Genomic DNA, 26,450 nt, shown 5'->3' on the forward strand with positions numbered 1-26,450 from the left:
TAAAAAGGAGGAGTGGAGACAGATGACCCTGAAAATGTTACATCTGTATGCTTTGATCTTGGAAAAATATATTAAAATACCACAAAAATCAATTTCCAAACATCCTGAAGATTCACAAATAGATGTTTCGCTTGAAGAAACTATAAAGTAATTTATTTCTAGTTATTTTGAGACAATGTCTCGCTTGCACAGTGGGCCCAGTTCTGGGTCTTCCAACTGAGAAGGGATATTTGAGTTATGGAAGCCTTTCTCTGGAGGATTATTCCCATGTGTATTCAAGCTGGGCACCCTTACCAGTTGCTTTCCCTTCCAGAAGCTGAATCACAGGGGTCCACCGAAAGCTCCCTCCTGACGTGTACTCTTGTGTAAGGGGATCTCTTAGGTTTGGCTACCTGTGGCCTTGCCTTCTTGACCTATAACACAGACTCTCTCCTTTGGGCCTAGTTCTGACTCTTTTGGGCTCCATTCAAGGACTTGACATTTTAGGCTGCTTCTGGTTTCCCTTAGCCACCTCCACCAGGACTGGGACTTCGGTTCCTCTCTGCCATGCAGTCACAGGTGCACCACACTCACCTGGAGACCCCATTCCAGGCCTGAGCTCTGTCCCTAATTGGAAGAGGACAGTGAACACTATACATGAGGCTGTTTAATTGTATCTGTTCTATTGGATTTTATTCCAAGTCAGTAAGTATTAACGGCCTGGAGGCCAGCATCATGGTAGGCAAAACACTTATGGTCCCTCTGGTCAAGTAGCTTACAATTTAGTCCTAGCCCCACCACTTACTAGCTTGCAACCAAGGGTAGATTATGTAACCTCTACACGCCTTTTCGTCCCTATTATCAATACCACTTACCTTGCAGAGTTGTTGCAAGGACTGAGTGAGATTATGCATGTAAAGCTCTTAGCTTACTTGGTACAAGGTAAATATTCAATATATGTTAAGTAAAATTAAAATAAACAAAAAACAAATTCATGCTAAGAGACCAGACTTTCACACACAAAAATAGCTAGAGAACAGTAAAAGCTGATATATGGTTAGGTGACAAAATATGCAGTATATTTTCTGAGGTGACAGAAATAGTCTATATTTTAATTGGGGTGGTAGTTACATGGGTATATAAAGTTGTCAAAACTCAGTAAATTCTTCACTCAAAATGAGTGTACTTTATTATTTATAAATTATATTTCAATAAAGTGGAATTTTCAAATATGTACTATAGACAACATTTGCTAGATAAGTACATGCTCACCAGAGGCTCTAGGGGTCAAAGAAGACTTCCAGGAGGAGGTAGGGCTTGAGCTACACGGTAAAAGATGAGAAGGCCAATGGGCGAAATGCATTTGGCACCTGTGGAATAGTGGGGCAAAATTAACCTGCCTGGAGAGAAACTAGAATCTGGGGTATAGCTAGCTTATCAGGCAAGATGGGCCAGAGCGTGAAGGGCCTTGAATGCAGACAAAAGACTATGGGCTTGACTCCATGGACGATAAAGAACCACTGTTGAGTCTCAAGCAGAGGTATAATATGATGAAGGGTGCTGTTTAGGAAGATTAGTCTTACAGCTTGAAATTGGGAAATGAGCTAAATAACCCCTCAAGGTCACTTCCAGCCCTCCGATTCTCCAATTACCTTTATTATGTTCTATATGTTAGTTATTTTACTACACTGCAATTTTAGCTAATGACTATAAATTGTCAAAAATCACATTTAAAAACACACTAAAGAACAAAAGAAGTATTAATGTAGACCTTGATCCTTATACTTTTCTAAAAGCAGATAGAACATATTCAAACAGCAACAGAAGAGACTAAATCGTCAGGGCTCAGTAACAATGAAAACTGAAATCCTTTCCATATATATACGTGTGTGTGTGTGTGTGTGTGTGTGTGTGTGTGTGTGTATGATGATTTCACACATTTTATTGCCAAGGTCTGCTTTATGAATGGCAGACTTTTTTCCTAACGAAAGTATGCTGTGCTAAAAATAATAATGTAATATTATCATTAAAGTAATATTAAACAAAGGAATGAATGATATCCAAAACTGGTTTGCTTCATGACTTATAGGGAAAATAATAGATGCCTATTAGAATTATCCAAAGGATTAAGTGCAGGTTGCTCTACAAATGAACGAAAAAATAACGTATCAACCATTTCTAAAAGGTTTTCTTTTTAACAGAGGACAAGTCAATTTGCCATCCAGAAATATTAACTAATTTCCTTAGCATATAACAGTGACTTGCTATTAGAACGGTGCCTTTTCCCCTAATTAATCATTATCTAAATCAAATCTTACATGCTCATTAATTTCTTACTAATCAAGATAGGAATACAGATGAAAGAAATGGCTGCATTTGAAACCAGTGGGGAAAGTGAGGATTGCTGGTGGAAGAAATCGTCTTAGGGAACCCAGATGAAGGTTACCCTTCTGTTATTTAGCCTGAAAGAACATGCCCTTGCAGAGGGCACACCTGGGTATCACGAGCTCAGACTTTAAAGCAAAGATCATGCCTGGGGCCGTGACAGACTCTGCCTCTGTAAAAGGCAGGCCAAAATGTTGCTACCACACTGGAGTACTGGGAGTTTAAAGCAACCCTGGAGATAAGCCTGAGAATTAAAGAACGAATTACCTTTATCTCTACTGCCAACTGTCAATTAACTGCATATCATTTCATGCCCAGTAAAGGTTGAATCCCTAGATCACTACACTCTCCCACAAAGAGGTTCTTTCTGGACCACATTCCCAAGCAGCAGTCAAACATGTGCTCTGGGAACACAAATTCACTGATTACATTCAGCCTGCCAAAGTGGTGAACAATTCATTCATACAACATTTACAGAATGCCTACTTTGTGCTAGGGTCTCTGCCCAACCCAAGGAATACAGTAACGAACAGGCCACAGTCCCTGCCCTGGGGTTCACAGATTGGTCCAGGAAATGGACTCCCAAACTATCAATAACTAGAAACTTCTAGGTCACTCTGGACACCTCATTCACCTTCATCCCCTATAGCCAACTGTCACTAAATCCTACTGGTTATGCTTTTTAAATGTCCCTCATCATTCATCTTTTTTCCATCCTGGCCTCATCACCTCACCTCTTTTCACTTGGAAAACTATTACAGCCTCTAAACTGGCCTTCCTGCCTCTACCCTCTCTTCCACCGAAGCCGGAGAGAGACGTTGCTAAAGTACATATCTGATCACATCGTTCTCCTTCTTAAAAACGGAGCAGGGCTTCCCTGGTGGCGCAGTGGTTGAGAGTCCGCCTGCCGATGCAGGGGACACGGGTTCGTGCCCCGGTCCGGGAAGATCCCACATGCGGCGGAGCAGCTGGGCCCGTGAGCCATGGCCGCTGCGCCTGCGCGTCCGGAGCCTGTGCTCCGCAACAGGAGAGGCCACAACAGTGAGAGGCCCACGTACCGCAAAAAAAAAAAATAAAAATAAAAACGGAGCAAAGACACAGGCGTGTGAAAGTGGGTGGCATATACAGGCATTGCCAAGGAACCTGGTAAGGCTAGAGGGAAAAGCGAGCTTGTGGAAAGTAGCTGGGGCCGGATAAGGAGGAGTATGTGAGCCCCGCCACCAGAGGATTCCTAGTTATCTTTGGCTATTTTTTGTTTGTTGTCTTTTTACATTTTTTTCCAGCTTTCCTGAGGTATAATTGACTCTGAGTTATCTGTGGATTGGATTCTCACAGGAGAGAGTGTTTGCGGGGGCAGAGATGCACTCCAAAAGCTTTCTGTCCTTTGAATTCCCATAGCACTCTGCATCCTTTATAAAGACACTTCTCACACTCTCTAACTTGCATCATGGTTACATTTGCATGCCTTATCTTCACTAGATTTAAGTTCCTTCAGGGAAAGACCCTTGACTGACTTATCTTTGTATCTCAAGGGGCTCGCTGACGTTTGGGCTTGATGTCCTCCCCTTTGACTTGGAAACAATGCCAGAACTTCAAGAGAGTTCAGTTTTAAAGGAACCAGGTCAGATTAATTGATGCTAATAGAGCAACTCGTAGAAGAACAGTATTCCAGGAAAACTAAAGAATCCTCAGAGCCCAAAATGGAGTTCTCTCTCACCTCCTCTTCACCCTTCTACTCTTCCCTCCAGCACCCCCCCCCACATTATTTAGACAGGGTAAAAACCCTAATAAAAACAAAATTGGGTTGGAGGATATGCCAGTTGGGATAAAGAATCTTTTTATTTATTTATTTTTGGCTGCATTGGGTCTTCGTTGCCGCACGCGGGCTTTCTCTAGTTGCGGCGAGAGGGGGCTACTCTTCGTTGTGGTGCACGGGCTTCTCATGGCGGTGGCTTCTCATGTTGCGAAGCACAGGCTCTAGGCGTGCAGGCTTCAGTAGTTGTGGCACGCGGGCTCAGGAGTTGTGGCTCGCGGACTCTAGAGCGCAGGCTCAGTAGTTGTGGTGCACGGGCTTAGTTGCTCCGGGGCCTGTGGGATCTTCGCAGACCAGGGCTCGAACCCATGTCCCCTGCATCGGCAGGTGGATTCTTAACCACTGTGCCACCAGGGAAGTTCCAGGATAAAGAATCTTTTAGAATTCTGCCAGAGGGACTAAACCAAGGCAATTTTCCTGTCTCCCCCTAGTCACTCTTTCACTAGTTGTTATTCTACTCAGATAAGTAGCGGAGATCCCATCTTTTAGGAGATGTATAATTTTTATTCTTCAGATACAATGTTCAAATACGCAGACCTGAAGCATAGCTGAGAATTTCAACACCCTAGGCCCAATCTAAGTGCTAGGCCATTTCCCCTGTGTATGAAATCACATGGCGGGGGGGGGGGGGGGGGGAAGAACCCTTCCCTAAAGTGTTATTATCTGTTCTGCTACCAAATCAGCTGTGCGACTCAACCAAATACCTTTTCAGATCTGGGCCTGACTAGATGACCCTGCAGACAATTTCAGGTCTGAGAGTCTGCTTCCAACTATAGGTCAATCAATAGTCACTAAGCCCATTCTAGACTAGGCATTGGGAGGACACAAAAGAAGCAAAAGACCTGCCTCTGCCCTTCTAAGAAGGCTCTGTCAATAGCACTTGACAATAGCTATACATGAACATGGATATGAGGCCAAGGCAAAGACCAACGACTCAGCCTTTTCAGTGCTTCACCCCATGTAATAACCACATTCCCTTTTGTATACCCCTTTGTCTCCAGAGGCCAACTAATGTCAGACAGCTTCCTGATGGATGGCACGCAATAGCAAAGGGAAGGACTCTGGAATCAGAGCAGGTTGTGAATCCCAGCTTCACCACGTAACAGCTGTGTGATCTTAGGCAAGTTACTGAATCTCTGAGCCTCAGCTTCCTTATCCATAAAACGGGAACAATAACACCTACCTCTCAAGGTGGTTGTGAGAATTAAACTCCTATTTAATGTTTCCCAAACACATGCCTTCATTTCCTGCTTCCCTAGAACAAGTTCCCCTTAGAGTAGAGAACTCTGGTAATTGGGATGATTCAAGAGGCCCAGAAAGTTCTCTTCTGTAGTGGACTGAACGGTGCCCCCCCAAAAGATTATGTCCATGTACTAACCCCTAGAACCAGTGAATGTGACCTTATTTGGAAAAAAAGGGTCTTGCAGGTGTAATTAAATTAAGGATCTCAAGATGAGGTCATCCTGGATAATACAGGTCATCCTGGATAATACTAAATCCCATGACATGTCCTTATGAATGACACACAGAGGAGAGACACAGGAAGAATAGAAGGCCATGTGGAGACAGAGGCAGACATTGGAATGATGCAGCCACAAGCCGAGGAAGGCCTGGAGCCCACAGAAGCCGGAAGAGGCCAGGAAGGACTCTCCCAGAGCCCTTGGAGGGAATGCAGCCCTGCGGACACCTTGATTTTGTACTTCTGGCCTCCAGAACTGTGAGCTAATCAATTCAGTTGTTTTAAGCCAGCAAATTTCAGGTCATTTGTTCTGGCAGCCCTAGGAAACTAGTACACCCTCTCTCTCCCACCTATAAGTACCTGCCTAGTAATGTCTAAAGGTTTCATCGTGGGTGATTTACTACTTGGTTAAGCAATTTCATCAGGTGTTGTCTTAAAGCGAAACGTTCCTTGAGTCATTCCCTCATACCTCAAGGCTAAAGAGTTTACCTGGGAGCTTCCTGGAGCACAGGAAAGAGGGGGTGTGGTGGGGGAGTTAACCCAGCACACCTGGATAGGGACATGGGGCGATGTCAAAGGGAAAGATTGCAAAAAGATCAAAGGGGCCAAAACCAAATTTTATCTATGCTCAGCCTTGAGAAAGTCATATTGATGAAGCCCAAATGTTACTTTAACAGCATAGTCCCATACTATAAAACGGAAGTCTTGCAGAAGCAAAAAAATAACAACATTGCCTCAGTCCTTGGTTCATATTCCAGAAAGTCTGTTAGGAGGGTGCTCAGACTAATCCAAATGCCTCATTCTCGCTGCTCAAATGTGTTTGTTTTCAACTTATGGACACCAAGGGGGGAAAGCGGGGCCGGGGATGGGGGGGGGGCGGTGGGATGAATTGGGAGATTGGGATTGACATGTGTACACTGATGTGTATAAAACAGATAACTAATGAGAACCTGCTGTTTAAAAAATAAAACAAAATTCAAAAAACAATGTTTGTTTTCTTAAGCCTGATAAATTAGGTGTATTTTGTATACATGAGAAAAAGCATTTTAAGCTATTAGCAATCAAATAATCACAAAGAGAGCTGGGCAGCAATGGCATATGCCTATCAGTCTGGGCCTCCAGCCCAACCCTGAATTTGGTAGGAGTTTCTCTTCACATTACACCTGCCCTAGTCTTCCAGCACTTCTGGAGACGCTGTTTAACCAGCTCTCAGGCAAATCTTTCTGATGTCCAATTGCCCTTACTGTTAAGATGCTTCTCCCAGCTCTAATGGCTAACCTAAATTTCAGTTTCAAGCCATTGCACCTTGTAATTACTTTCTCAGCTGCTGTAAATAATCTGTGCCCTCTATTTTATCTTTCCCCTTTCCCCATGATAGGGACCTGTGGAAAAAGGAGTCGGTTGCCTTGTTAGTACAACATACACACTGCACCTGAGCAAAATGCAACCAAAAGAAAATCAAACACTCACTCTTGATCCCTGAGTGAGAAACAACGTTATTGATCTTTTCCTTTTTCCTATCCTTCAGCTGATCTGAGTGTCTACACTGACACGCTCTAGTGCTGTGGCATTTATGCCATCTTGGGGACTAGCTGTGTAAATGCTCCAGTAATTTTACACAACTTCATCATACTGTTGTGTTAGAACTTGAGTATCTGAAGGACTGAGGAGAACAGATTTTCCGCCTCCTTCTCCTCCCCCACTCTCATGTAATATGAATCAAAATCTTCACTAATTGGCCCTCCTCCTGCCTGTTACTGAAGTCTAGACTTGGTGGCAACCCCTTCTGTGGAAGAGATTTAATGAAGGAGAAAGTGCATGGGAGGGGAATTGGCAAGCAAACCACTGCAAAGCAGCTATAAGAAACTTGGAGGCACAAGGAGTTTTGGGTAAGCTGAGATTGGAAACTAAAGGATATGGTTTCAAACACACACAGACACACACACACACACGTTGGTGAATTCACTTTACCCTGAACCAAATGTTTCCTAAAATTGAGGAAATTTTAAGTTGCATTAATGCAACACGTAAAAGAGTTTTCAATGATGCTCAGTAGTGACTTTTTTCCTCCTTGCTTTCTTTGGGAGCCATGAAAAACAAAAATAAATTACCCAAACAGGTAATTTGGGGATTTGCCTTCCATTCCCATGATTTCACCGAAAAACTCAAAAATTTCTAATAGTAACTTCATTCTCCTGTCAAGCTGGGGGTGATTCAGATACAGAGCTCTCCAGAGCCCAGCGTGGGCTCCAAGAGGGAGTGCCAGGAGGGCCCCAGATCAAGCTGAAAGAACCAAGCCTGGATCCAGGATCTCCCTGTGGGCTGCTAGTAGTATAGTCTGACCTGCCTCCTGAAAGCCACCAGCTCTCAAGACTGCAGCAATTTCGTTTGGGAATGTCTGCCTCATTTAACTTTTACTTGTTTTCGAGAAAGAACTGAAATAAAGTAGAAATGACATGGGAACCATGGAGCCAGTTCTCCCAAAACCATGCTGACCGCCTATGTATGTCTAAGGAGTGCGGGGTTCAAGGTAGCTGAGGCTACAGTCAACTAGGGCAGTGATGGAAACAGTTTGATGCAGTCACTGAGGCAGTTCAACTCAGAGACGATAACCTTCACTGAACGGGAAAATCAAATGCCCGTGACCCCAGGCTGCTGAGCTGCATTTGGGACGCAGCATTCCCACAGATTCAAGCCATCGCTCTTCCAAGGCCCTCCTCCTTACCCTCAACAGTTACGGAGACCCTCCATGCATGGTCCTCATCTGTCTCCATGTCTGCCTCCCCCACCAAGGACAGAGAGAGGGGAGTTTTTTTCTTCGAATCCCCAGCATCTCACACATACTGGGTTCTCAAAACTGGTTTCAGAAGTAATCCCCAGAAATGCTGAGCCCACCACAAGAGTAGTGATTAGGAACATGGTTCTGAAACCAGACTGAGTGGATTTAATTCATTTTGTGGCTATTTGACCTTGTACAAGTCACTAAACTTCTGTAAACCTCGGTTTTCTCATCTGTAAAATGGGAGAAATAATAACACCCACCTGGTAGTTCTATTGTGAGGATTAAATGGGATGTTGCCCATAAAGGGCTTAGCATAGCGCCTGGCTCAATAAATGTTAATGATTATTAGCACTGCCCCCACCACAGGTGCTCAATAAAAACTTGCTGAATTGAACTCACAGCAGTGGGAATGACTAGCAGATGTGAAGGGAGCTTGAGTTGTTTGGGGTTTTTTTAACGTTTTTCCCCACCTCACTCTACACCAGATGACCTCTGAGATTTTTTTTTCTTTTTCTTTCTTTCTTTGTTTTTTGTTTTGTTTTGTTTGTTTGTTTTGTTGTTGTGAAAAAGGATAGAATAGGGGATAGTTAGGCTCCGCTTTTGCTGATCTTCAGTTTTTCATTCAGGGCAGAAAACCAAGCCTGGCAAAGCCGGGCAGATGATTTTCTGAGAAATATGACACGGCTATTAAAAACCCTAAATGAAAGTTGTGTAATGAGCATGAATCTGAATACATTTAAGTTTTCTCTAGATCCAGTAATTCCAGCATCATCCTTATATATAGTTTTAAGTGTTTTTTTGCAAATGTGAGACCAAAACCCTAAAAGATAGCAGAATTTTTCCAAGGGTGGAGGTTGGGTTGAGGGTAGGGAGGGGTGCACAATTGTCATGAAAATTAACCCCTGAAAATGCACAGGATTTTATTACCAAATGGATGCCTGAGGAGATTACTAGATTTTTAGGGTCTTTACTATCAAGAGAGCAACCTGCATGCCTGAAATAATTAAGAAGAAACTCAATTATCGAGTAAACTGAAATTTCAAACCGCCCTGCTTACCTAAATGAGAAAAGCTGCTTAGACTAAAGCGTCATTACTTCTATTTAGACAAGCCTTAGCAAAGATATACAAGGAGCTAAGGAATGGGACCCCACATTCTTCCCTAAGCCACAACAATGCCTGTTTATGTAAATAGGATTTTCAATAACAGAACAGAATCTGAAAAAAATGTTTGCATTATTGTCTCTGAAAAAAATGCAAATGCAGAAGATGAAAGTCAAGGGGCTTTCACTATGATTGGGCACAGAATACCCTAAAATATTTATTTATTCTATGCGAGTCTGGGCCTGGATTCCGAGTGGATCTAAGAAACAAGCAATGACTCTAAAGGTCTGAGTAGAGTAGGAAGAAGCACCAAGGTTTCTCTGACTCCGTGCGAGTGAGCGCATATTTATTCAAAAACTCAGTTTAAAAAGAAATAAAAGTAGTAGTAGATATCTATTTACGTTTATTTGGCAGCCCCTTCCAAAATCTGGGCCAGAACATAAATACCCTTGCCTCCATCATCACCATCTGACAATCAGACACTCTGGCCACATGACCATAACAACCTCCAGGCACAAACCAAAAGCTCATTAAAGACTATATGAAGGCTATTTATAGAAGAGCTAAACAAAGAAGGAAAGAACTACTAGCAAAATTAATGAGACTGTTCATACTTTGGACAACTATTACTATTTGTTTGAACTCAAGTGTCCAGTTCCTTTCCTGACTGGTATTGATGACTACAGAGATGCCACGTATCCAGAGTTTTCAACTGACCCTGTAGTTTTTTGGTTCAAGAACTCAGGTTTTGACCTACACTCTGTATATCAGCCTTCCTGTTGCTGTTTAGGCAGCTGATAAGAGGCAGAAATCCTTCTTGCTCATTAGGCCATTAGCTGCTGTTAAGCAAAGGGCTCAGGGAGGGGGCTGTTCAGTGGCCCAGAGGAATGTGCCAAACTCCACATATAAAGCCAGCCCCAATTTGGGGTTAAGAATTTAACCTTAAAAGGCTGACAAGTCATAAATTTGCCTGAGGTTCATATATACGTGTGACTTTCACAGTTTATATTTCCTAGCCAGGACTCAAAGTCAAAACATGCCCCTGATTAATGAATGGTACTAATTGTTATTCCTGACTTGAGAACATTAGCCTTTATCCAAAATATTTTCTTAAAAAACACACAATCTCATACTTAAAACTCTCTGGCTTAGGGGACTTTGGGTAACTGGTCAGAAAAAAAAAAAAAGGAAGAGGAGGCTAATGTTATCTGTTACTGGTGCTACCATTTTGGTAGGCAAGATTGACTGAAAAGCTTCCATTTCACTGTGTCCATCAAGCAAAGTGCAAAGGAATGTCCTCCAAATCTAAACATCTGAGATAAAGCAACCATCTGTGAGTCCACACAAAAACTGAGCTGGGGCCCGGGCAGTGAGGAGGTGGGGGGATGGAGGGGCTAAAGTATCTTTAAGCACATTTTGTCTAACTTATCTTGTTAAATATTTATACATAACTGCATAACCTAACAACCTTGGCCAAGCTTGGAAGAGATAATAGATACAGGACAAACCAAAGATCCCCAAAGTGTAAACACAAAGAAAAAAATACCAAGGAATACTCCAACTGGAATACACTCTCTAACCTGTAGTCAAATTTGAAACTAGGACACTAAAATCCTACAAATGAAACAATGTTCTGAAACGTGATAATTTCATCAGGGAAAAGCAGGCTACAATTTGGTTAGCCTACAAGGTAGGTGTCAGTTCTACCCCACAGTAGCAGTCTTTCAAAGGGGCTCCCTTATCTTTAGAAAAAGGAAAGGCATTCAGTGTAAGAAAAGAGATTTCTAAGAACAGAGATGCAATTTGCATTCATTGAGAATTATGACAAAGTGAGAGAGAATGTAAGCTACATTGCAAGGATCTGAGGTATTCAAGTCAGATATATTTAGCCTTGTCCTATCTGTACAAAAAGCCTTTTAAATACTCAGAGTTCTTAGAAAGTGGAATGTAAATGCATCAGTGCATATTTTAGACCTCTTCATTTCCAAACTAAGGAATTGAATTTCACAATATCCCAAGAGAAGTAACCAGGTACCCAAATATGTGGGCAGAAATGCAAAGCCTGTTTTCTCTCCAGGATCACTGAGGGCAAGCGGATGTGGAGAAGGCAGGGGAAGATGGGGGAAGAGAGGGGAGAAAAGGAAATCAGGACCTATAGGAAAAGGAAACACAACTTAAAATAGAGAGGAAAATATAAAACATTCCACTCATCTATTTTTTTAAGAGAACGAGAAACACAAAAGCATTCAATAAATATAACAAACCATAAAACACCTTCTGTTCTAAACTATAACCACTTGAGAGAGTGTGAGGGTGGAAAAGAGGAAGGCGAAAAGGGAAGACGGGGAGCAGGCCAACAGACGATGAAGGGGGGACCCACTCTTCCCCTTACCGTGGGCATCAGAGTAACTTGGGCTACACTTCTTATCACCACTCTATGAAATGTTGATGAGCTTTTGGGGAATTTTCCCAAAATTGTTAGTTGGTAAAACATCTCATGGCCACTAGGACCTAACTTGAAAATAAAACTGGATATTGTTGAGGGGTGGGGGAAGACTACAAATGACTGAATAAATGTTGGTTCCAATATCACCTTCAGGCTTTGCGAATGAGGCAACCTTACTCTCTCAAAGAACAAAAAGGCAATCTGACAGCTTTTGAAGGCCAAAAGAACCTTCAGGCAATGTTATTAAATTGACCCACAGTACTGAAGTTTCAAAGGCAAGAAATGACTTGGGTTTTCGAAATTAACACTTGTATAAAACCTTCAGAATTCCATGGGGGGAAATAAACCTTTATTTCAGAAATAGACTTTGAAGTTTGAAGACAAAGCAGAAAATCTGTTTCTGAAAACAGAAGGGACTATTTGAAACACTCAGCACAGTTCTCCCATGGCTCTCTGAAACTCCTCGGGAGCTCCACTCTGACTTCTGGGGGTGGCCAGAGAAGACACACCTCAGAATGCCAGTAAAAGAGGACGTGGGAAACCAATAGTTCCCTAGGGTAAGAGCAAAATGATCTCAAGTCGTATGTGCCTCTGGCCACATTAAATTAAGCCAAGGCCTAGACTAGAGGTTCTATCCATCTAGAGGAGCAAAGACTGTTTTTCAAACTGTCACGAAGTTATTTGCAAATGAGCAAAGATCCCGTAGGCTCTCTCTAGCCCACCCATTCTCACTTTCTTATGCTCCTTCCTTCTCTCCCTCTCCCCCCAACACTCTGAATCTCTCTCTCTCCTTCCCCCTCCTCCCATCCTCCCCGACTCCACCCATCCCCATCAATGAATAAACAGCTGAGGCACAGCACAAACTTGAGAAATCAAAAGAACAATGATCTATTACAAGCAAGACCCTCTCTTCAGTGTGCAAGGTTCTTACCCACAAGGGGTTTACATTTGCCTACAAATCACCTGGGGAATGCTGTTAAAAAATACAAATTCGGATTCAGTAGATCTGGGATGGCATCTGAGATTCTGCTTTTTTTTTTTTTTGGTGCCGAAACCCCGGATTGAACCAAGATTCTGCATTTCTTATCAGCTCCCAGATGCTGCTGATGCTGCTGGTACATGGGCCACACTTTAACGAGCAAGGCTCTAGTAAGAAGAGAAAAGTACATAAATAATTACGAGAGCAAAGGAGAACCAAGGCCATGGGAGAAGTTCACTGATAGCAGGGTTCAAAGGGAGAAAGGATCACATCTAGTCATGGGGAAACATGAAGTGATTCATGAAGAAGATGACATTGTACTGACACCTTGAAAAGTGGGTAAGACGGCAGCAGGCACTGATGAGAGGAAGACAGTCAGGTGGTCTGTAAGCAGAGGCTGGGAGACAGACAACTACAGGGTCCTTTCAGCAACGAGTGCCAGCCTGTTACGCTTAAATAGAGGGCACACATGTCAACAGGATAAGAGTGAGAGGCATGATGGAGGGAGACTCGCAGGACTTGGCCATTTAATTTGGATGTGAGATGTGTAAAAAGAAAAGTCAAAGATGATTTCAAGGTTTCAAGTTGGGTCCCAAGCAGAGATGCTATCACCAGAAATACAGAATGTTGGAGAGAGGCCGGTTTGTGCAGATAGGAAAAGAAAATGATGGACTCATTTTTTACTGTGTTGAAAGTGAAGTGCTGGCAGGACTTCTGGATGGAGATATCTAGCAGGAAACCGGGAAATACTGAACTGGACAGCAAGGAAGAGGTCAGGTTGGGAAGAGATGGAGGAGTCATTCAAGCAGCGAAGATAATGAAGTCATGGGAATGGCTGTGGGAATGAACAAAGAGAGAACAGAAAGGGCAAAGGACAAACGCCACTGGAACACTTGCATCTAATAAAGGGTGGGAGGAAGAGCGTAAACAAGCAAAGAAAGAATCAGTTTTACAAGTAGGAGGGGAACCCAGCGTGTACAATATCCCAAAAGTCAAAGGAGTGTGGGAATTTAAGTCAAAGACTTTATATCCAGACCATATTCCTTCCCCTCGTAATCCAGTGTGTACACTGGAAAGAGCATGAGCTATGGAGTGAGACAAATCTGGATGTATAATAAATCCTGGCTCCACCACTTACACAACCTTTGGGAAAGTAAACCTTTCTGGGCCTCAATTTCTTCATCTGTGAAACGGACATGACATCACCTACCTTTCAGCTTTGCTGTGTAGATTACATGAGAGATTAAATATAAAACAACTGACACGCAGTAGGCACTCAGTAAATTGTAGTTTTCATGCTCTTCACTTGTGGCCCTTCCAAACTATTCCATCAACCTAAAAGTAGCCTCAAAAAATCTACCTAAGAACAAGGAGTTTCAAGCTTATGTTGAATGAAAATAGATACCCTGATGAAGGTAAACTCGTGAACAGGGAAATTAAAGAAACCATTATGCCAGAGAAACAGAAAATTATACAATCCTCTCCCCCAACCAACCAAAAAAAAAATATCACATCCCCATAGACACTTAAGTAAAGATCAGCCCAATTACACAAGTATTCCTAGCATTTGCTTGGAACCACATGTTTCAAAGGCTAGCCAGCATGGCCCAGTCTGAAATGGAATAGAGACCAGAGCTCCAAAGCTACACAGTATTACAGCATTCTTTCTCCAAAGGGGGAGAGCCAGAGGGGCCTACATGTTGGAACCAAGCCGATCTGTGGAACTCAGAACCTGCAGACACTTTATGAGTGGCTGCATTGTTTGCACATAAGATATATAAAAACAAGGCTTTCCAGACATAAATGTAATGTATGATTGTGAAAGACCACCCACTGCTAAGAGTAACAACGACTTTCAAACAGTTTAAATGACACACATAATTATTAATTATTGCTATCAAAAATAATAGAAATCTGATCCGTTGATTCTAATGTATTTTTCTACACAGAAGTATGTGTGGGGTGTGTGTGTGTGTGTGTGTGTGTGTGTGTGTGTGTGTGTGTGTGTGTTGGAGTACATTATCTTATTTGCAAAGTCTTGGACTATGACAACATATACTCATACTTTTAATCAAAAGAGTTCTTAAAGTCTTTGGCAGTTTTTAAAAAAACTCGCCAGATGTTGGCAAAACACATTTTAAGACATGTCACATGCAAAAGCCTGGAAAATATCATCCACACCCATGACTTCCAACTTGAGCCTATATGTCGATGAGTCCCAACTATGCTTCTCCTGAACTCCAGAAGAGTATATACACTCTTTCCCAGTGATCTCATCTATCCCCAGTTTTCAATTACCATCTACATGCTGACAATGTCCAAATATGTTATCTCCAGCCCTGACTGCTCTCTCTTCTATTATCCAACACACAACCCCAACTACCTACCAGACATTTCTGCCTCAATGATCAAAGGACCCCTCAAACTCAACCTGTTGAAAATCAAACTCATTATTTCACCCCTCAAAAATATGTTCCTCCTGTGTTTCACTCATTTATTCAACAAATATTTACTGAGCACCTATTATCTGCTGTAGCCTCACCACCCCGCAAAACTAGAAGGTCTAGACTCTCCCTTCTGTCCTCATAACCAGTCACCAAGTCATGTCTACTCTACTTCCTCTATTCTCTCAACTTTATCTTTTATTGTCCTAGTTACTGCCCTGGCTTTTCACGTGTATTATTAAAACTCCCTGCCACCACTCACTCCCCACTTATCCTCCATCCTAAGTAGCGTTTCCTCTTCTTAAAATGTTTTCATGGCTCCTCACCAGCCTTGGATACAGTCCAACAAAACTCCTCAGCATCTCCTACCTACTTTTCTTTTTCATCTTTCCTCTACTTTCCCCACATCTGTACTCCAAACAAGCCAAACTAGTCCAATACAACAAATATGTCATTTTGTCTCTTAAATCTGTACCTTTGCACATACCGTACAGGACAGCCCACTTAAGGCAACTAGGCACCCTCTTCCATAGCTCAGCAGCACCCAGATCCCCACTGGGCACCCAGCTCATCATGCTGCCTTGACATCCATGGTTTTCCTTACTGGGTCCCTCCCTAAGCAATGGTTTATCTTATTCATCAGCTCAGTACCTGGCATAGAATCAGTGCTCAATAAATGTTGGTTGAAGCAAAGAATGAATGGAAAACTTTTAAATATTTATGCAGAGATAGCATATAAAGTTCATTATTAGTAGGTTCATTTTCTGACAATTTCCATCTGTTTTCCAAAACAGTTAAATGTGGTTCCCCAATAAAATCACTCCATGAAACCTAACTTGAAGTGCCTCTTGGGTCACAGTCTCATTTCTACGGAGCTCAACACGCAATCTAGCCAGTGCTAGAAGTAGTTCTCCAAAATGAACCAAATTCACAGTATGGGTTAACCATCACTACTTCAGCAAGGATCACACCTCTGTACTTAGGGAAATGATGGAACTTTATAAATGAGCAGTAGCTCTATGATATCAGTGGCAATTAGCTCTGCAACAATTTGGGGCCAATCCAACTGAAAATGGTTTACTCGGGCTCTGAAAAGCTGTACCCCCCAGTTCTTCCCAGTGTAGGTTAGGCTTATTCTCTAGATTATTAAGGGGGTACAGTTGTAGGGATATTTTATATGTGTGTATGTATGAGTATACAAATATGTGTGTGTGTGTGTGTGTGTGGAACCAAGCAGATCTGTGGCACTCAGAACCTGCAGACACTTCGAGTGGTTGCATTGTTTGTACATAAGATATATAAAAGCAAAGCTTTCATGACACAAATGTAGGGTATGATTGTGAAAGACCACCCACCGCTAAGAGTAGCAATTCACAACTTTCAAACAGTTTAAATAACACATAATTACTAATTGTTGCTATCAAAATAATAGAAATATATATTCATACATATGTATAATCTATGAATATATATGTAAAACATATGCAAATACCACATTTAGATAAAGCTGCAGCTAAAATCTCTCTCTACTTGTCACTTCCTCCTCAAACTTTAGTTTTGAAAGAGGGGCAACAAGGCTCCCAGGGCCACAGAGAATAGAGAAATATGCTTCAACTTCACCACCCCCCCTTCCTCAGTCTCTGCTGCAGATCAGTTCAGAAAATGATACATTCAGAGAATCAGTCATTCTCTAGGTATATGCCATCCTAGGACCTCATTTGACAGTGATCAAGTCCTCTAGAATATGTCTTTAGGTATTTATTCTTATAGTCATTCCAACCTTTAATAATAACTCTGTACAAGGCACTCTACTCGCCACTCTAGAGGATACCATGACAATCAAACATGGCTCCTACATTCAATGGGCATAGGGTCTGTCAGAGGCTATGAATAAACTATGGACTTCAAAAAACATGGATACTAAGTAAGAAGTATAAATAAGGTAATTCTGGGAACCGAATGCAATTAGGGCATATCTCTGTATTATCTCTGCACACATGATAATTTCCACGTTCAAATGTTTTCCAATCCTTTCCGTCTGTTATGTGCCAGTTAACTTTCTGATATATACCAGAATGAGGGCTCTTAACCTACTCCCTGTATCCATCACCCTAACTCTTCCTCTCTTCACCACGTTTCCCTCAGCTTCAATCATCCAGACCAAAATCTGACAAAGAGCAATGGAGAATCCCAGGATGCCAGAACACATACTGGAAGTATGTATTATGCAGAGTGTGGGAGAGAGGGAAGAGAACCGTAATTAAGAAGGAAACTACGCAAATAGAATTCTAACATTATTTTTAAATGATCATCATTTCTTTCTCTTTTCCCCTCTTTCCTACTTGGGCCTGTATCTGAAAGAACTCCCGATGGGTCATTGCTAGCCAATTTTGAAAGTATGCCCTAATGCATACAGAAATTAAGAGGACTCTCAGGAGGCCCTTTAGACTACTCCAATAAAATTCCCATGGCTGAAACCCACTTTGGATTATGTCCTTTTCCACGTACATTTATGAAGTTTGATGTTATAGGTAAGAAACACCAAACACTGAGGGAAAACTTATATACATTTAGTGTATGCTTCTGTAACCAGTTGCATTATTTTCACACTAAATACCACAGATCTGTAAAGTGAAAATAAATATATGCATTTACGTATACGTAAATATATTTATTTTTATACTACTTAAAATAACCTTGTAAACAAGCACAAGCTACTTACCTCTTGTAAGACTTGGCTAGTCTACTTTTTCCAGGGAGTTATAGTACAGCCAAATGAATTAAGTCAATGTCCTTTATCACTTACCCATAGACAACAAATGGATTTTTGACCTGAAAAAGTAGTTACTTTTTTAGAAACCTTAGTATATTGGTAAAAAGGAAGCAACGACTTAAATACTGGTTTTACGGAAATTTTATGGTTACATTTATAATTCCATTCATTCATTTAGCCTACAAATATTTATGGGGTACCTATTATTTGTACTATGCACTATGCTAGACACTGACGATACAAAGATACATAAAATACAGCCCCTATAACCTTGAGGAGATCACAGTCTAGTAGGGAGATACAGATGATCACAAACACATACCTTAAAGATACCATAATAAGGATTTCTAATTTTCCAGTAATAAACTTATATTCAAAAGGCAGAGTCAAAAGGCCAGTTAAAATTCTACTCTAAAAGTTTGCTGAATTTATAAGAAATAAATGCATGCTTCATTGTGGAAATTTTGAAAAATACAGAATACTCTCAAAATCATCACTTCTGAGAAATGTACATCTTTCAGGTGAATGGCTGGAATACAGTGTGTGGAAATTTCATTTATAATGGCTTTAACTTCTCTGTTCCTTTTTACTGCCACTTTCACTAGTATTTTATCTCTCTTCCTATCAATTATTTATCAATATAAGCCTATTAAGTATACTTCAAAGAGCTTAGTAGATTTACTAATCTAGCATATAAATACAATTTCAGCTACTAGGCATAATTAACTGTTCAGAACACTAGCAAAGCATTTGGGTCCTAACATTGACTCCTTTTTCCTCATGAGAAAAAATACAAACTCTCAAATAAGGCTTTATGTAGCTACACACACAGAGAGGCAAAAGTGAAAGTACCTTCCTTGTTAATCAATGCGGATTCATTTTTGTTTAAAAATGGCAAACAAGTATTCCTAATAATTAGCACTTGGATAATTAATATTTCATTGGCCTAATTCGAAGAAGAGAACTAATACTTTACTTTGTATATTCAACAAGGTATTCAAGTGAGACTATAAGGTCCCAGTGAGCGTTTTCCCCTCACACACAGCATTTCAAAATGCACATTTTCTCTGCTGATATGCTCACCTTCGGGTTGCTTTGTGAATCGCAGTGTTCCTGTCATTACGTTTCAGAAGATAAATTCCCATTACTTTATGCTGTCTCTAAAGCCAGTCCGGGGCCCACGACTTGGACACTATTTTCTGATGCTCATTTCTTAATGGAGTGCTGGGGATCCTGTTTCAAGCCTGACAATTTGCTAAATATGGGCAGATGACTGGGGGATTTTTCTGCCCACACTTTCCATTAGACCCTAGATTACCAAAAACATCGAACCTGCTTAGAAGCTCAGCTAGGGCTGAAGAGATGCTGGCTCCGGGTATGGTCTCTGGAATTGAGCCTGTGCACAAATTCTGATCCCAGGTTACAGAAACCTGTGAGGTACATCAACAGGTCCATGCATGTGTCACAGCTCAACTCCCAAATATGGTAATGTCAACATTAGTGAGAAAGGTCTAGCTGACATTAAATCAAAGAGAGTTTGATTTAAGAGATGTCTTACAATTTATGTGCTATAATTGGTGATCTTTAACGATACTAGGGCAGTCATAACAATGTTGCTAATTTCAATGTGTTCTCTGGGTACTCAACATTCATAAACACTGCCTGATGGTAAGAGTCGCCAGCTAACTGAGGTAAGCCCGAACCAGTCTCCGGTCAAAATATATGCAGCTTGAAAAGTTTGTCCACATACCCCAATAATGTCTCATAAAAATCTGGACTTAGACTTTTAAAATAAGTAAGATGAGATCTAGCTTAAGAAAGTATTTGAGAGTTTCATAGAAGAATACATAACGATCTAGAAATTCTACTATCAATTATTTACTAAATGCTCTACGGTACTCTTAGCATTGTGCTCAACACTGCATCAAATACAGTGCTTTCCCTTTAAGGAGCTTATAATCTAAAACATACAAATAACCATATGCAGAAAAAAAGCGAGAGATCAGAGTAAAAGGAAGCATTCACAAAAATGTACAAATTCAGCATGCCAGAACTTTTCAGTTGAGCAATATGATCCCCAGTGAAATTCTTTCCAAATGATGTATCGTGTGCACAAGTTATAAGTGATTATCTTCAATTTTCTTAGAAATGAGTAATAAGATACCTCTTAAGAACCATGCTTTTGTATATGCATCAAACACTACAGTTGGCGTGGTCCTATTGATAACTGCCATTTAAGGAGAACATATTTTCTGCCTTGTCTCACATCAGACAAATCCAGACCTCTTTTCTCCCAGGTTGGTAATAAGCTGCCTTTTTCTAGGCTACAGTGAACAGCAAACATTGCAACTCCAAAGATGGAAGCAGCAGAATGCTCAAAAATATTGCATCAAAATATTGGATACAACCTACCAGCCCATAAGAAAAAAAAAAACACATTGCAAAACTGACACCATCTGTGTCATCTAGCATCCATCAAAATCCTCTTATGCTTGTATTTCCTAATGCTTACAAACAGAATTTGCTCCAAGAATTAAGAAAACTTTTTAAGATGGCGGCCCTATTAAGCGACCTCTCCCTATCTCCCACTTCATCTCGTCAGTTCTTTTCCCTTGCCCAGGCTGGCTATTGTGACCATTTCAGCCAATTTCCTGGAGGTATTTTCTAGCCCTTTTCACCCTATTTAATCCCACAAGTTTCCTGAGAAGCCTGTTTACTTGTATGCTCCCCCACTAGACTGTGAGCGCCTTGACAAAAGGGACTATGTCTTACTCCTCTCGGCACCCCCAAAACCTAACACAGAGCCTGCCAAGCGGCAGGCAGTCTGAGACTCCTTTCAGGCCAAGGCGCTCCACCGACCATCAGCCGTCTCCTCAATCGGATCGATGCTTCCCTCTGAGAACATCCCGTTACCGATCACCAGGATTAGCGTAATAAATATATTCAGACCACATTTGAGAGAGTTCTCTAAACTATTCCAAGTTAGCACATGGTGATACAACTTTTTCAAAGTTTGAACAAATCACCTGCTCACTCAACTGTCCAGTGCAATCTCAGAGGAGAGAAACGCCTCCCACACCTCACTCTTCTCTCCTGACTTTAGGACCACTAACTGCTTCCAGTTAATTGGGGAACCGCAGCTGGTAACCCGGAGGAGGTTACTAGTTCTCATACTCTAAAGCAACAACAACGAATACCAAACTCTCTTTTCGAGAACGTTGATTTTTATTTTGATGTTGTTTCATCTATTTGAGAAACTCCAAGTCAGTTTTGGCTTTTCAAGGCTGCCTTTTACCCATTCGGGCATTTGGCCTCCTGGATTGGTTCTTGCACTTTCCAAGGCCCTCTAAGGCAAGATTCCTCAGTCTTTGGGGAGTTGCAACACTACCACGGTTTGTTTGATTTTCTCATTCCCATCCGTCCCCTTCACCACCACCCCTACAAAAGTGGTGTATGGCATTCATAAAGTGAATTACACTTGATTTTTGTTTAGAGGAGTTTTTTTTCAGACTTCTGTAACATTCCCTTGAGACAACTGGAAACATCGTTGTCTGATTACTAGCTCACTTTCCTCGCCTAAAATTGTATCCATTCCTGATTGCGCCTGTGGGTAGGTTAAGCAAAACAAAATAAACATCTAGACTTATGAGCTCATTGGCTTTTTTCTGAATTTTTCTAAATTAAATAAGGGCAAAAGAGCTGCACTGAAAGTCAGTTATATGGATTTTTCTGCCAAATGCTAACTCTGTGTGCCTGGTTTCCATCTGTGGTGCTTTCCAAGTTACAAATCCTTAGGAAAAAAAAGAGTGGGGTACGAAAAGATCTATGGATTTGGGGGGCATGCTATTTAGAGTTGCTATCCTGTGCCTTTGAACACTAAAAGACATGGGAACGTGAGATCGTAAGGCTTTAGATCAGCTTTGTGGAAGTCTAGTGTAGTCCTTCAGCACCAGTGATTTATTTTTTAGGCCTGCTGATTTCAAATGCCATTTAGTCTCATCCATATTAGCATAAGAAATGTACCTTATCCACTCTAACCCAATTCTGCTAATGGCCTAAGTTAACAGTCAAACCCATGCTCCCCCTAAGTGAGACAAGACATTCTTGAGGATTTCTCCTTACTGTGACCAAATCTCGTTTTATCTGGGACAAAGAAAGCTTTAATGCAGTTAATATAGTGGAGCAGAAGAAATGAACACGGCTTAAAATAGAGATGGGAAAGAAAAGTCAAGCGGTCATCACGATGGTTCATAACTATCAAATAATTTGCAGCTCTCTTTCAATTTCCAACCACTGAACGACAGCAGCAAATCACACATTTATTCACTTTGAAATTATGCACTTGCCATTGTATTTAGTCGGCCATTATCGTCTCTTCTCTGAAATACTGATGAGCTCTTTCCACACACGGACATTAGGATTTTTACCATGCTTTCCATATCTACAGTGACCGTATTTGTCCAACTAAAATTCAGGACACGTGGTTTCATGCCAGGACAGAGCACTGGAAATCTGCACCGTCCCAGAAAATCCAGGCTATATGGTAGCTGTGTGGGTATCGCCATGTTTGAAATTTGGCTTTGCTCCAGGGTGAGTCAGAACAGTGCCTGCCACGTAGAAGGTGCTCAACAGGGCATATGTTTGTGAAACAGAAGTGAAGTAGGGAATGTTGGGTTTATACGGTAAAGACCCTCGGAAAGGGATTTTTTCCTATAGAGTTTGGGAAGTACTTGAGGAAAATGAAAAATCTCCATTACGAGTCCCTGCTGTCTGTATGTAACATGGCCATCCTTAGGCCAGGAGTAAGGGAGCTTGGAAGGAGGGAGCCCAGGCCATATCTCATACACACAGTGTGTGGGCCCTCCCAATACTTTTATACAGATGCTGCAAAGAGGCAGGCAGCCAGAGAGCTGGGGGAGGGCAAGGGAGGGTGAGCTCCTGCTTGAGCCTGTGTAGAGGGGGGTTGCTAAATGAGTATCTGTGCATTCCCTCTGGTCTTTTTCCTCTTTTAAGCACAGTCTTCACCCCTTGGCTTCAAACCCGCCCAGTGTGGCCCCCACTCCAACCCTGGATCCATTCATCTTGTGGGGGGGCTCATCCTGTGAGGACAAATTTTTACATTACCAACAAAAGCATGTTCTCTGGCCTTACCAAGCTAATTACCAGGGCACTTCGAGGGGAGAGAGAGATTCGCCTGCTGTTGCAGCTCTGTGGAGCTGATTCATAGGTTGCCCCTTACGGCTCCTGCACACGCCCACGTGGTACGTTATTAACACTTAACAGAGGGAGAGGTAGTTCTACCCTTCCTTAGAGCGAAATCCTGCAAAGCAATATTTAACATATGCGCAAACGCATTTCAGTCACCAAAAAGGGTGAGCAATTACCTTTGCAACTAAACAGCAGGCTCGCTCGGCTCTTTTCATCCACCTAAAGAAAAGGCTGAGGGCGCGCTGGCTGCCTAGGTAACCTCCCGCTAGTGAACGCTCGCCGGCAGCGCCCACAGGGCGCGCATCGCATTCACAACTTGGCCCAACCATCAGGCCCGCCTCCCCGACTTGTTGAGAGCCACGAGCCAAGTTTTGGCGAGGGCTGCTCCCCGATCCCTCGGAAACGCGGGACGCGCGCCTCGCTGGATGCCTGGGTGGCGAAGAGACACCGGAGGCCACAAACGTCTTACGGTTTGTGAATACAGCCAGCCGTTTCTTAGAGCGCACCTCTGATAAATAAACCTGTTTGAAGCCGACTCTTCTTGCCTGCATTGCCAGTGTAGCAACTTGTCCTAATTGGATTCTAAGGCAGGCTTTTAGGACTCCAACCGTGGGACAGTCAATCACACGAGGCCATTAATATTCATCTGTTGACAGCGGCAGCGCTCAGGGGAGGCTAAAATATGCCCTTACAACACGACCTGATCGTGCAGAACAAAAGGCAAGCGTTCAGAAACTTTCCTCCACCTAAAATCATCTCCCCTTCAGGGTCCAGCCTGTCAAGAAGGCAGATGAGTTTGAGAAGGGGAGGAGTTAAATCATCTTTGGACTCCTGCTCCCCGGGCCAGCGGCCCGGTTTTGGAAACGATTTCGCCAGCCTAGAGAAGAGACGCTGTTTTGAAGGAAAAGCCTCAGTCCTCCTCATTTGGGGGACCCTCCTGCCTACTCAAAAGTTTCCCTCCGTGTGTCTTTACCTGCCACTGCGGATTCGGAGATCTGTCCTCAACTTTGCCTGCACTTGGGCCCGCGAGCCTCGGGAACCCAGGCTGCGGAAAGGAGGGCGTGAGGGCAGGTTGGGGAAAGAATGGCCGGAGCCGCGGTCCAGCTGAGGCTGAAATTCTGGCACGTACGTGCGAGCGAGGGTGGCAAATTCCAGAGGCACCAGCTAGGATGTGGGGCGCCAGTTCGCCGAGGCGGGGAGAACCAGCTCCAGCCTTCCTGCCCTCCCCCCAAAAATGGGCGCTCGCTAGAAAGGCCATGCTCGCGGTTCCTCCCAGTCGCACCTTCGCTGACAGCCCAGCAAGCTTGGGAGATGCGGACACGGCCCACATATACCCTTCTTCCCTTTCTCGGGAGACCTGGCCGGGCGGCCCGGGCACGGCGACCACTCCCAGGTGCCCGGCCGCTAGGCTCACGATCGCGGCCCCGTGGGACTAGCGCGCTCGGGTTACCTCCACCATGCGCCCCTTGGCTCACCGCCGGGCGCGGGGAACGCGCGAGGGACGACTCCTCACCTGGCACCGGGGTTTCAGGCACCCACTTGAGTCCGGGCTGCAGTCTCTGGAAGAAGGAGCGGACCTGGTGACAGGTGGCGTCCGGCGGCGGCGGCGGGGGCTGTGCCTGTCCCGGGCAGTCCAAGCTGAGCAGCATCGCCACCACCAAGCACGCGGTGCGCACGGGCCCTGCCATCCTGCTTCGCCGGGAGCGAGGAGAGAGCGGGAGAGTGGCAGCGGGGGCGAGAGCGGTCCCAGGACTCAGCAAGCCTGGCAGTGGCCCTAAGGAGCGGGAGACGTGCCGCTACCCAGCCGCTGCAAAAGTTTCCTCGCAGCTACCTGGGCGCTGGGCGAGGGCGGGAACGGCTCGGCGGCTCGGGGCGGGGCGGGGTTGACCGGGTTGGGGCGGGGCGAGGAGGGACCGGGTGGGGCGGGGCGAGGCGAACTGCGCGGCCGGGGGGCGGTGGCGGCCGCGCGGCGAGGCTGCGGGCACGGGGCTGCGAGGACTGCTGGGGCACCGCGGCGCGGGGACCGGGCAGGAGCGGCGCGAGAGGAGGACGCGGAGCGCGTGCGGTGGCTCCTGGCCCCGCAGCCCAGCTGCCGGCTCGCCGCCGCTCTACACAGAGAGCTCTGGCATAACTACTGCAGAGGGGCTGCAGGCTCGGGCGCGCTGATTGGCTTCCCAGCAGCCGTCCCCTCTGACTGGCTCTGGGAGAAGTTCCCCAGCCTCACTCCTCCTTCCCGCCGCTCATTGGCCTACAGCCGAGAGGGCTTTTCCCTTTAGGATTTTTGCAACCTCTCCATCCTTCCTTGGGGGTGCGTGGGGGTCCCTGGCTTCGATATCCCTCCTCCCAGCCCGGTCCAGCTCGTCTCTGGCCACAAGAGCCTCGCAAGAGGTCTTCCTCCTCCGCACAAAATCCACCTCCTCTTCCTGTTCTCTGAGGAGCTTCCCTCGAACCGTTTTCCCAACGCAGCTCTGGCCGGGTTCGGAAACCCACCCCACCAATAGTCCCATTCAGGGGCAGCTGGGGACCGCTGGCAGAGAGGGGCAGGAGGTTCACAGCCTGCCTCATCTTTGAATACTGTACCTAAAAAGTCTGACAGCCCGTGGGGCTTACTAGATTTAATTTAATAGAACCACGCAAAGTCAGAGAAGTCACCTGATCCCAGGATGAAATCTGTCTCCTGTAAGGTAGCTCCTGGTGACCTTTCATGAAGCAAAGCATAACTGGTGACAACAAGATAACCTGGGGCTTAAAGTCAGCCTAACTCATTAGAAAATTGTTTCACACAGCAAATTCATTGAGCCAGAGCTAGCCTGCTTGAGACGTCTCCAAGACCCAAATCCCCACCTCTCCTGTTTAAATGTCATCATCTGAAACCCAGTTCTTTGAAAATCAGATACCTCTCAGAGGAGGAATGTATTTGGTCATTACCCATATGCTCCTAAGTAGGGATCTTAAACTCCCTGGTTCTTTCTGTGACTCCCACACACACCTAAGCACAATGTCTGGCACATAGCAGGAACTCGATAAGTGTTTGTATAATGAAATGATTTAACACCTCAGTGTGAATTAGTTTATCATCT

At 43.7% G+C, this 26,450-nt stretch overlaps 1 protein-coding gene across 1 annotated transcript in view; it reads right to left on the reverse strand.

The window, feature by feature from the left end:
* GPC3 (glypican 3) overlaps positions 1–25,186 on the reverse strand; it is a 444,101-nt gene extending 418,915 nt beyond the window's left edge. The window contains exon 1 of the mRNA XM_079911642.1: positions 24,884–25,186. Within this exon, the coding sequence (XP_079767768.1) occupies positions 24,884–25,058 (175 nt within the window). The 5' untranslated portion in view covers positions 25,059–25,186. The remainder of the gene's footprint in view (positions 1–24,883) is intronic.
* Positions 25,187–26,450: the final 1,264 nt, after the last annotated feature.

Source organism: Stenella coeruleoalba, assembly GCF_951394435.1.
Source record: "Stenella coeruleoalba genome assembly, chromosome: X".
NCBI lineage: Eukaryota > Metazoa > Chordata > Mammalia > Artiodactyla > Delphinidae > Stenella > Stenella coeruleoalba.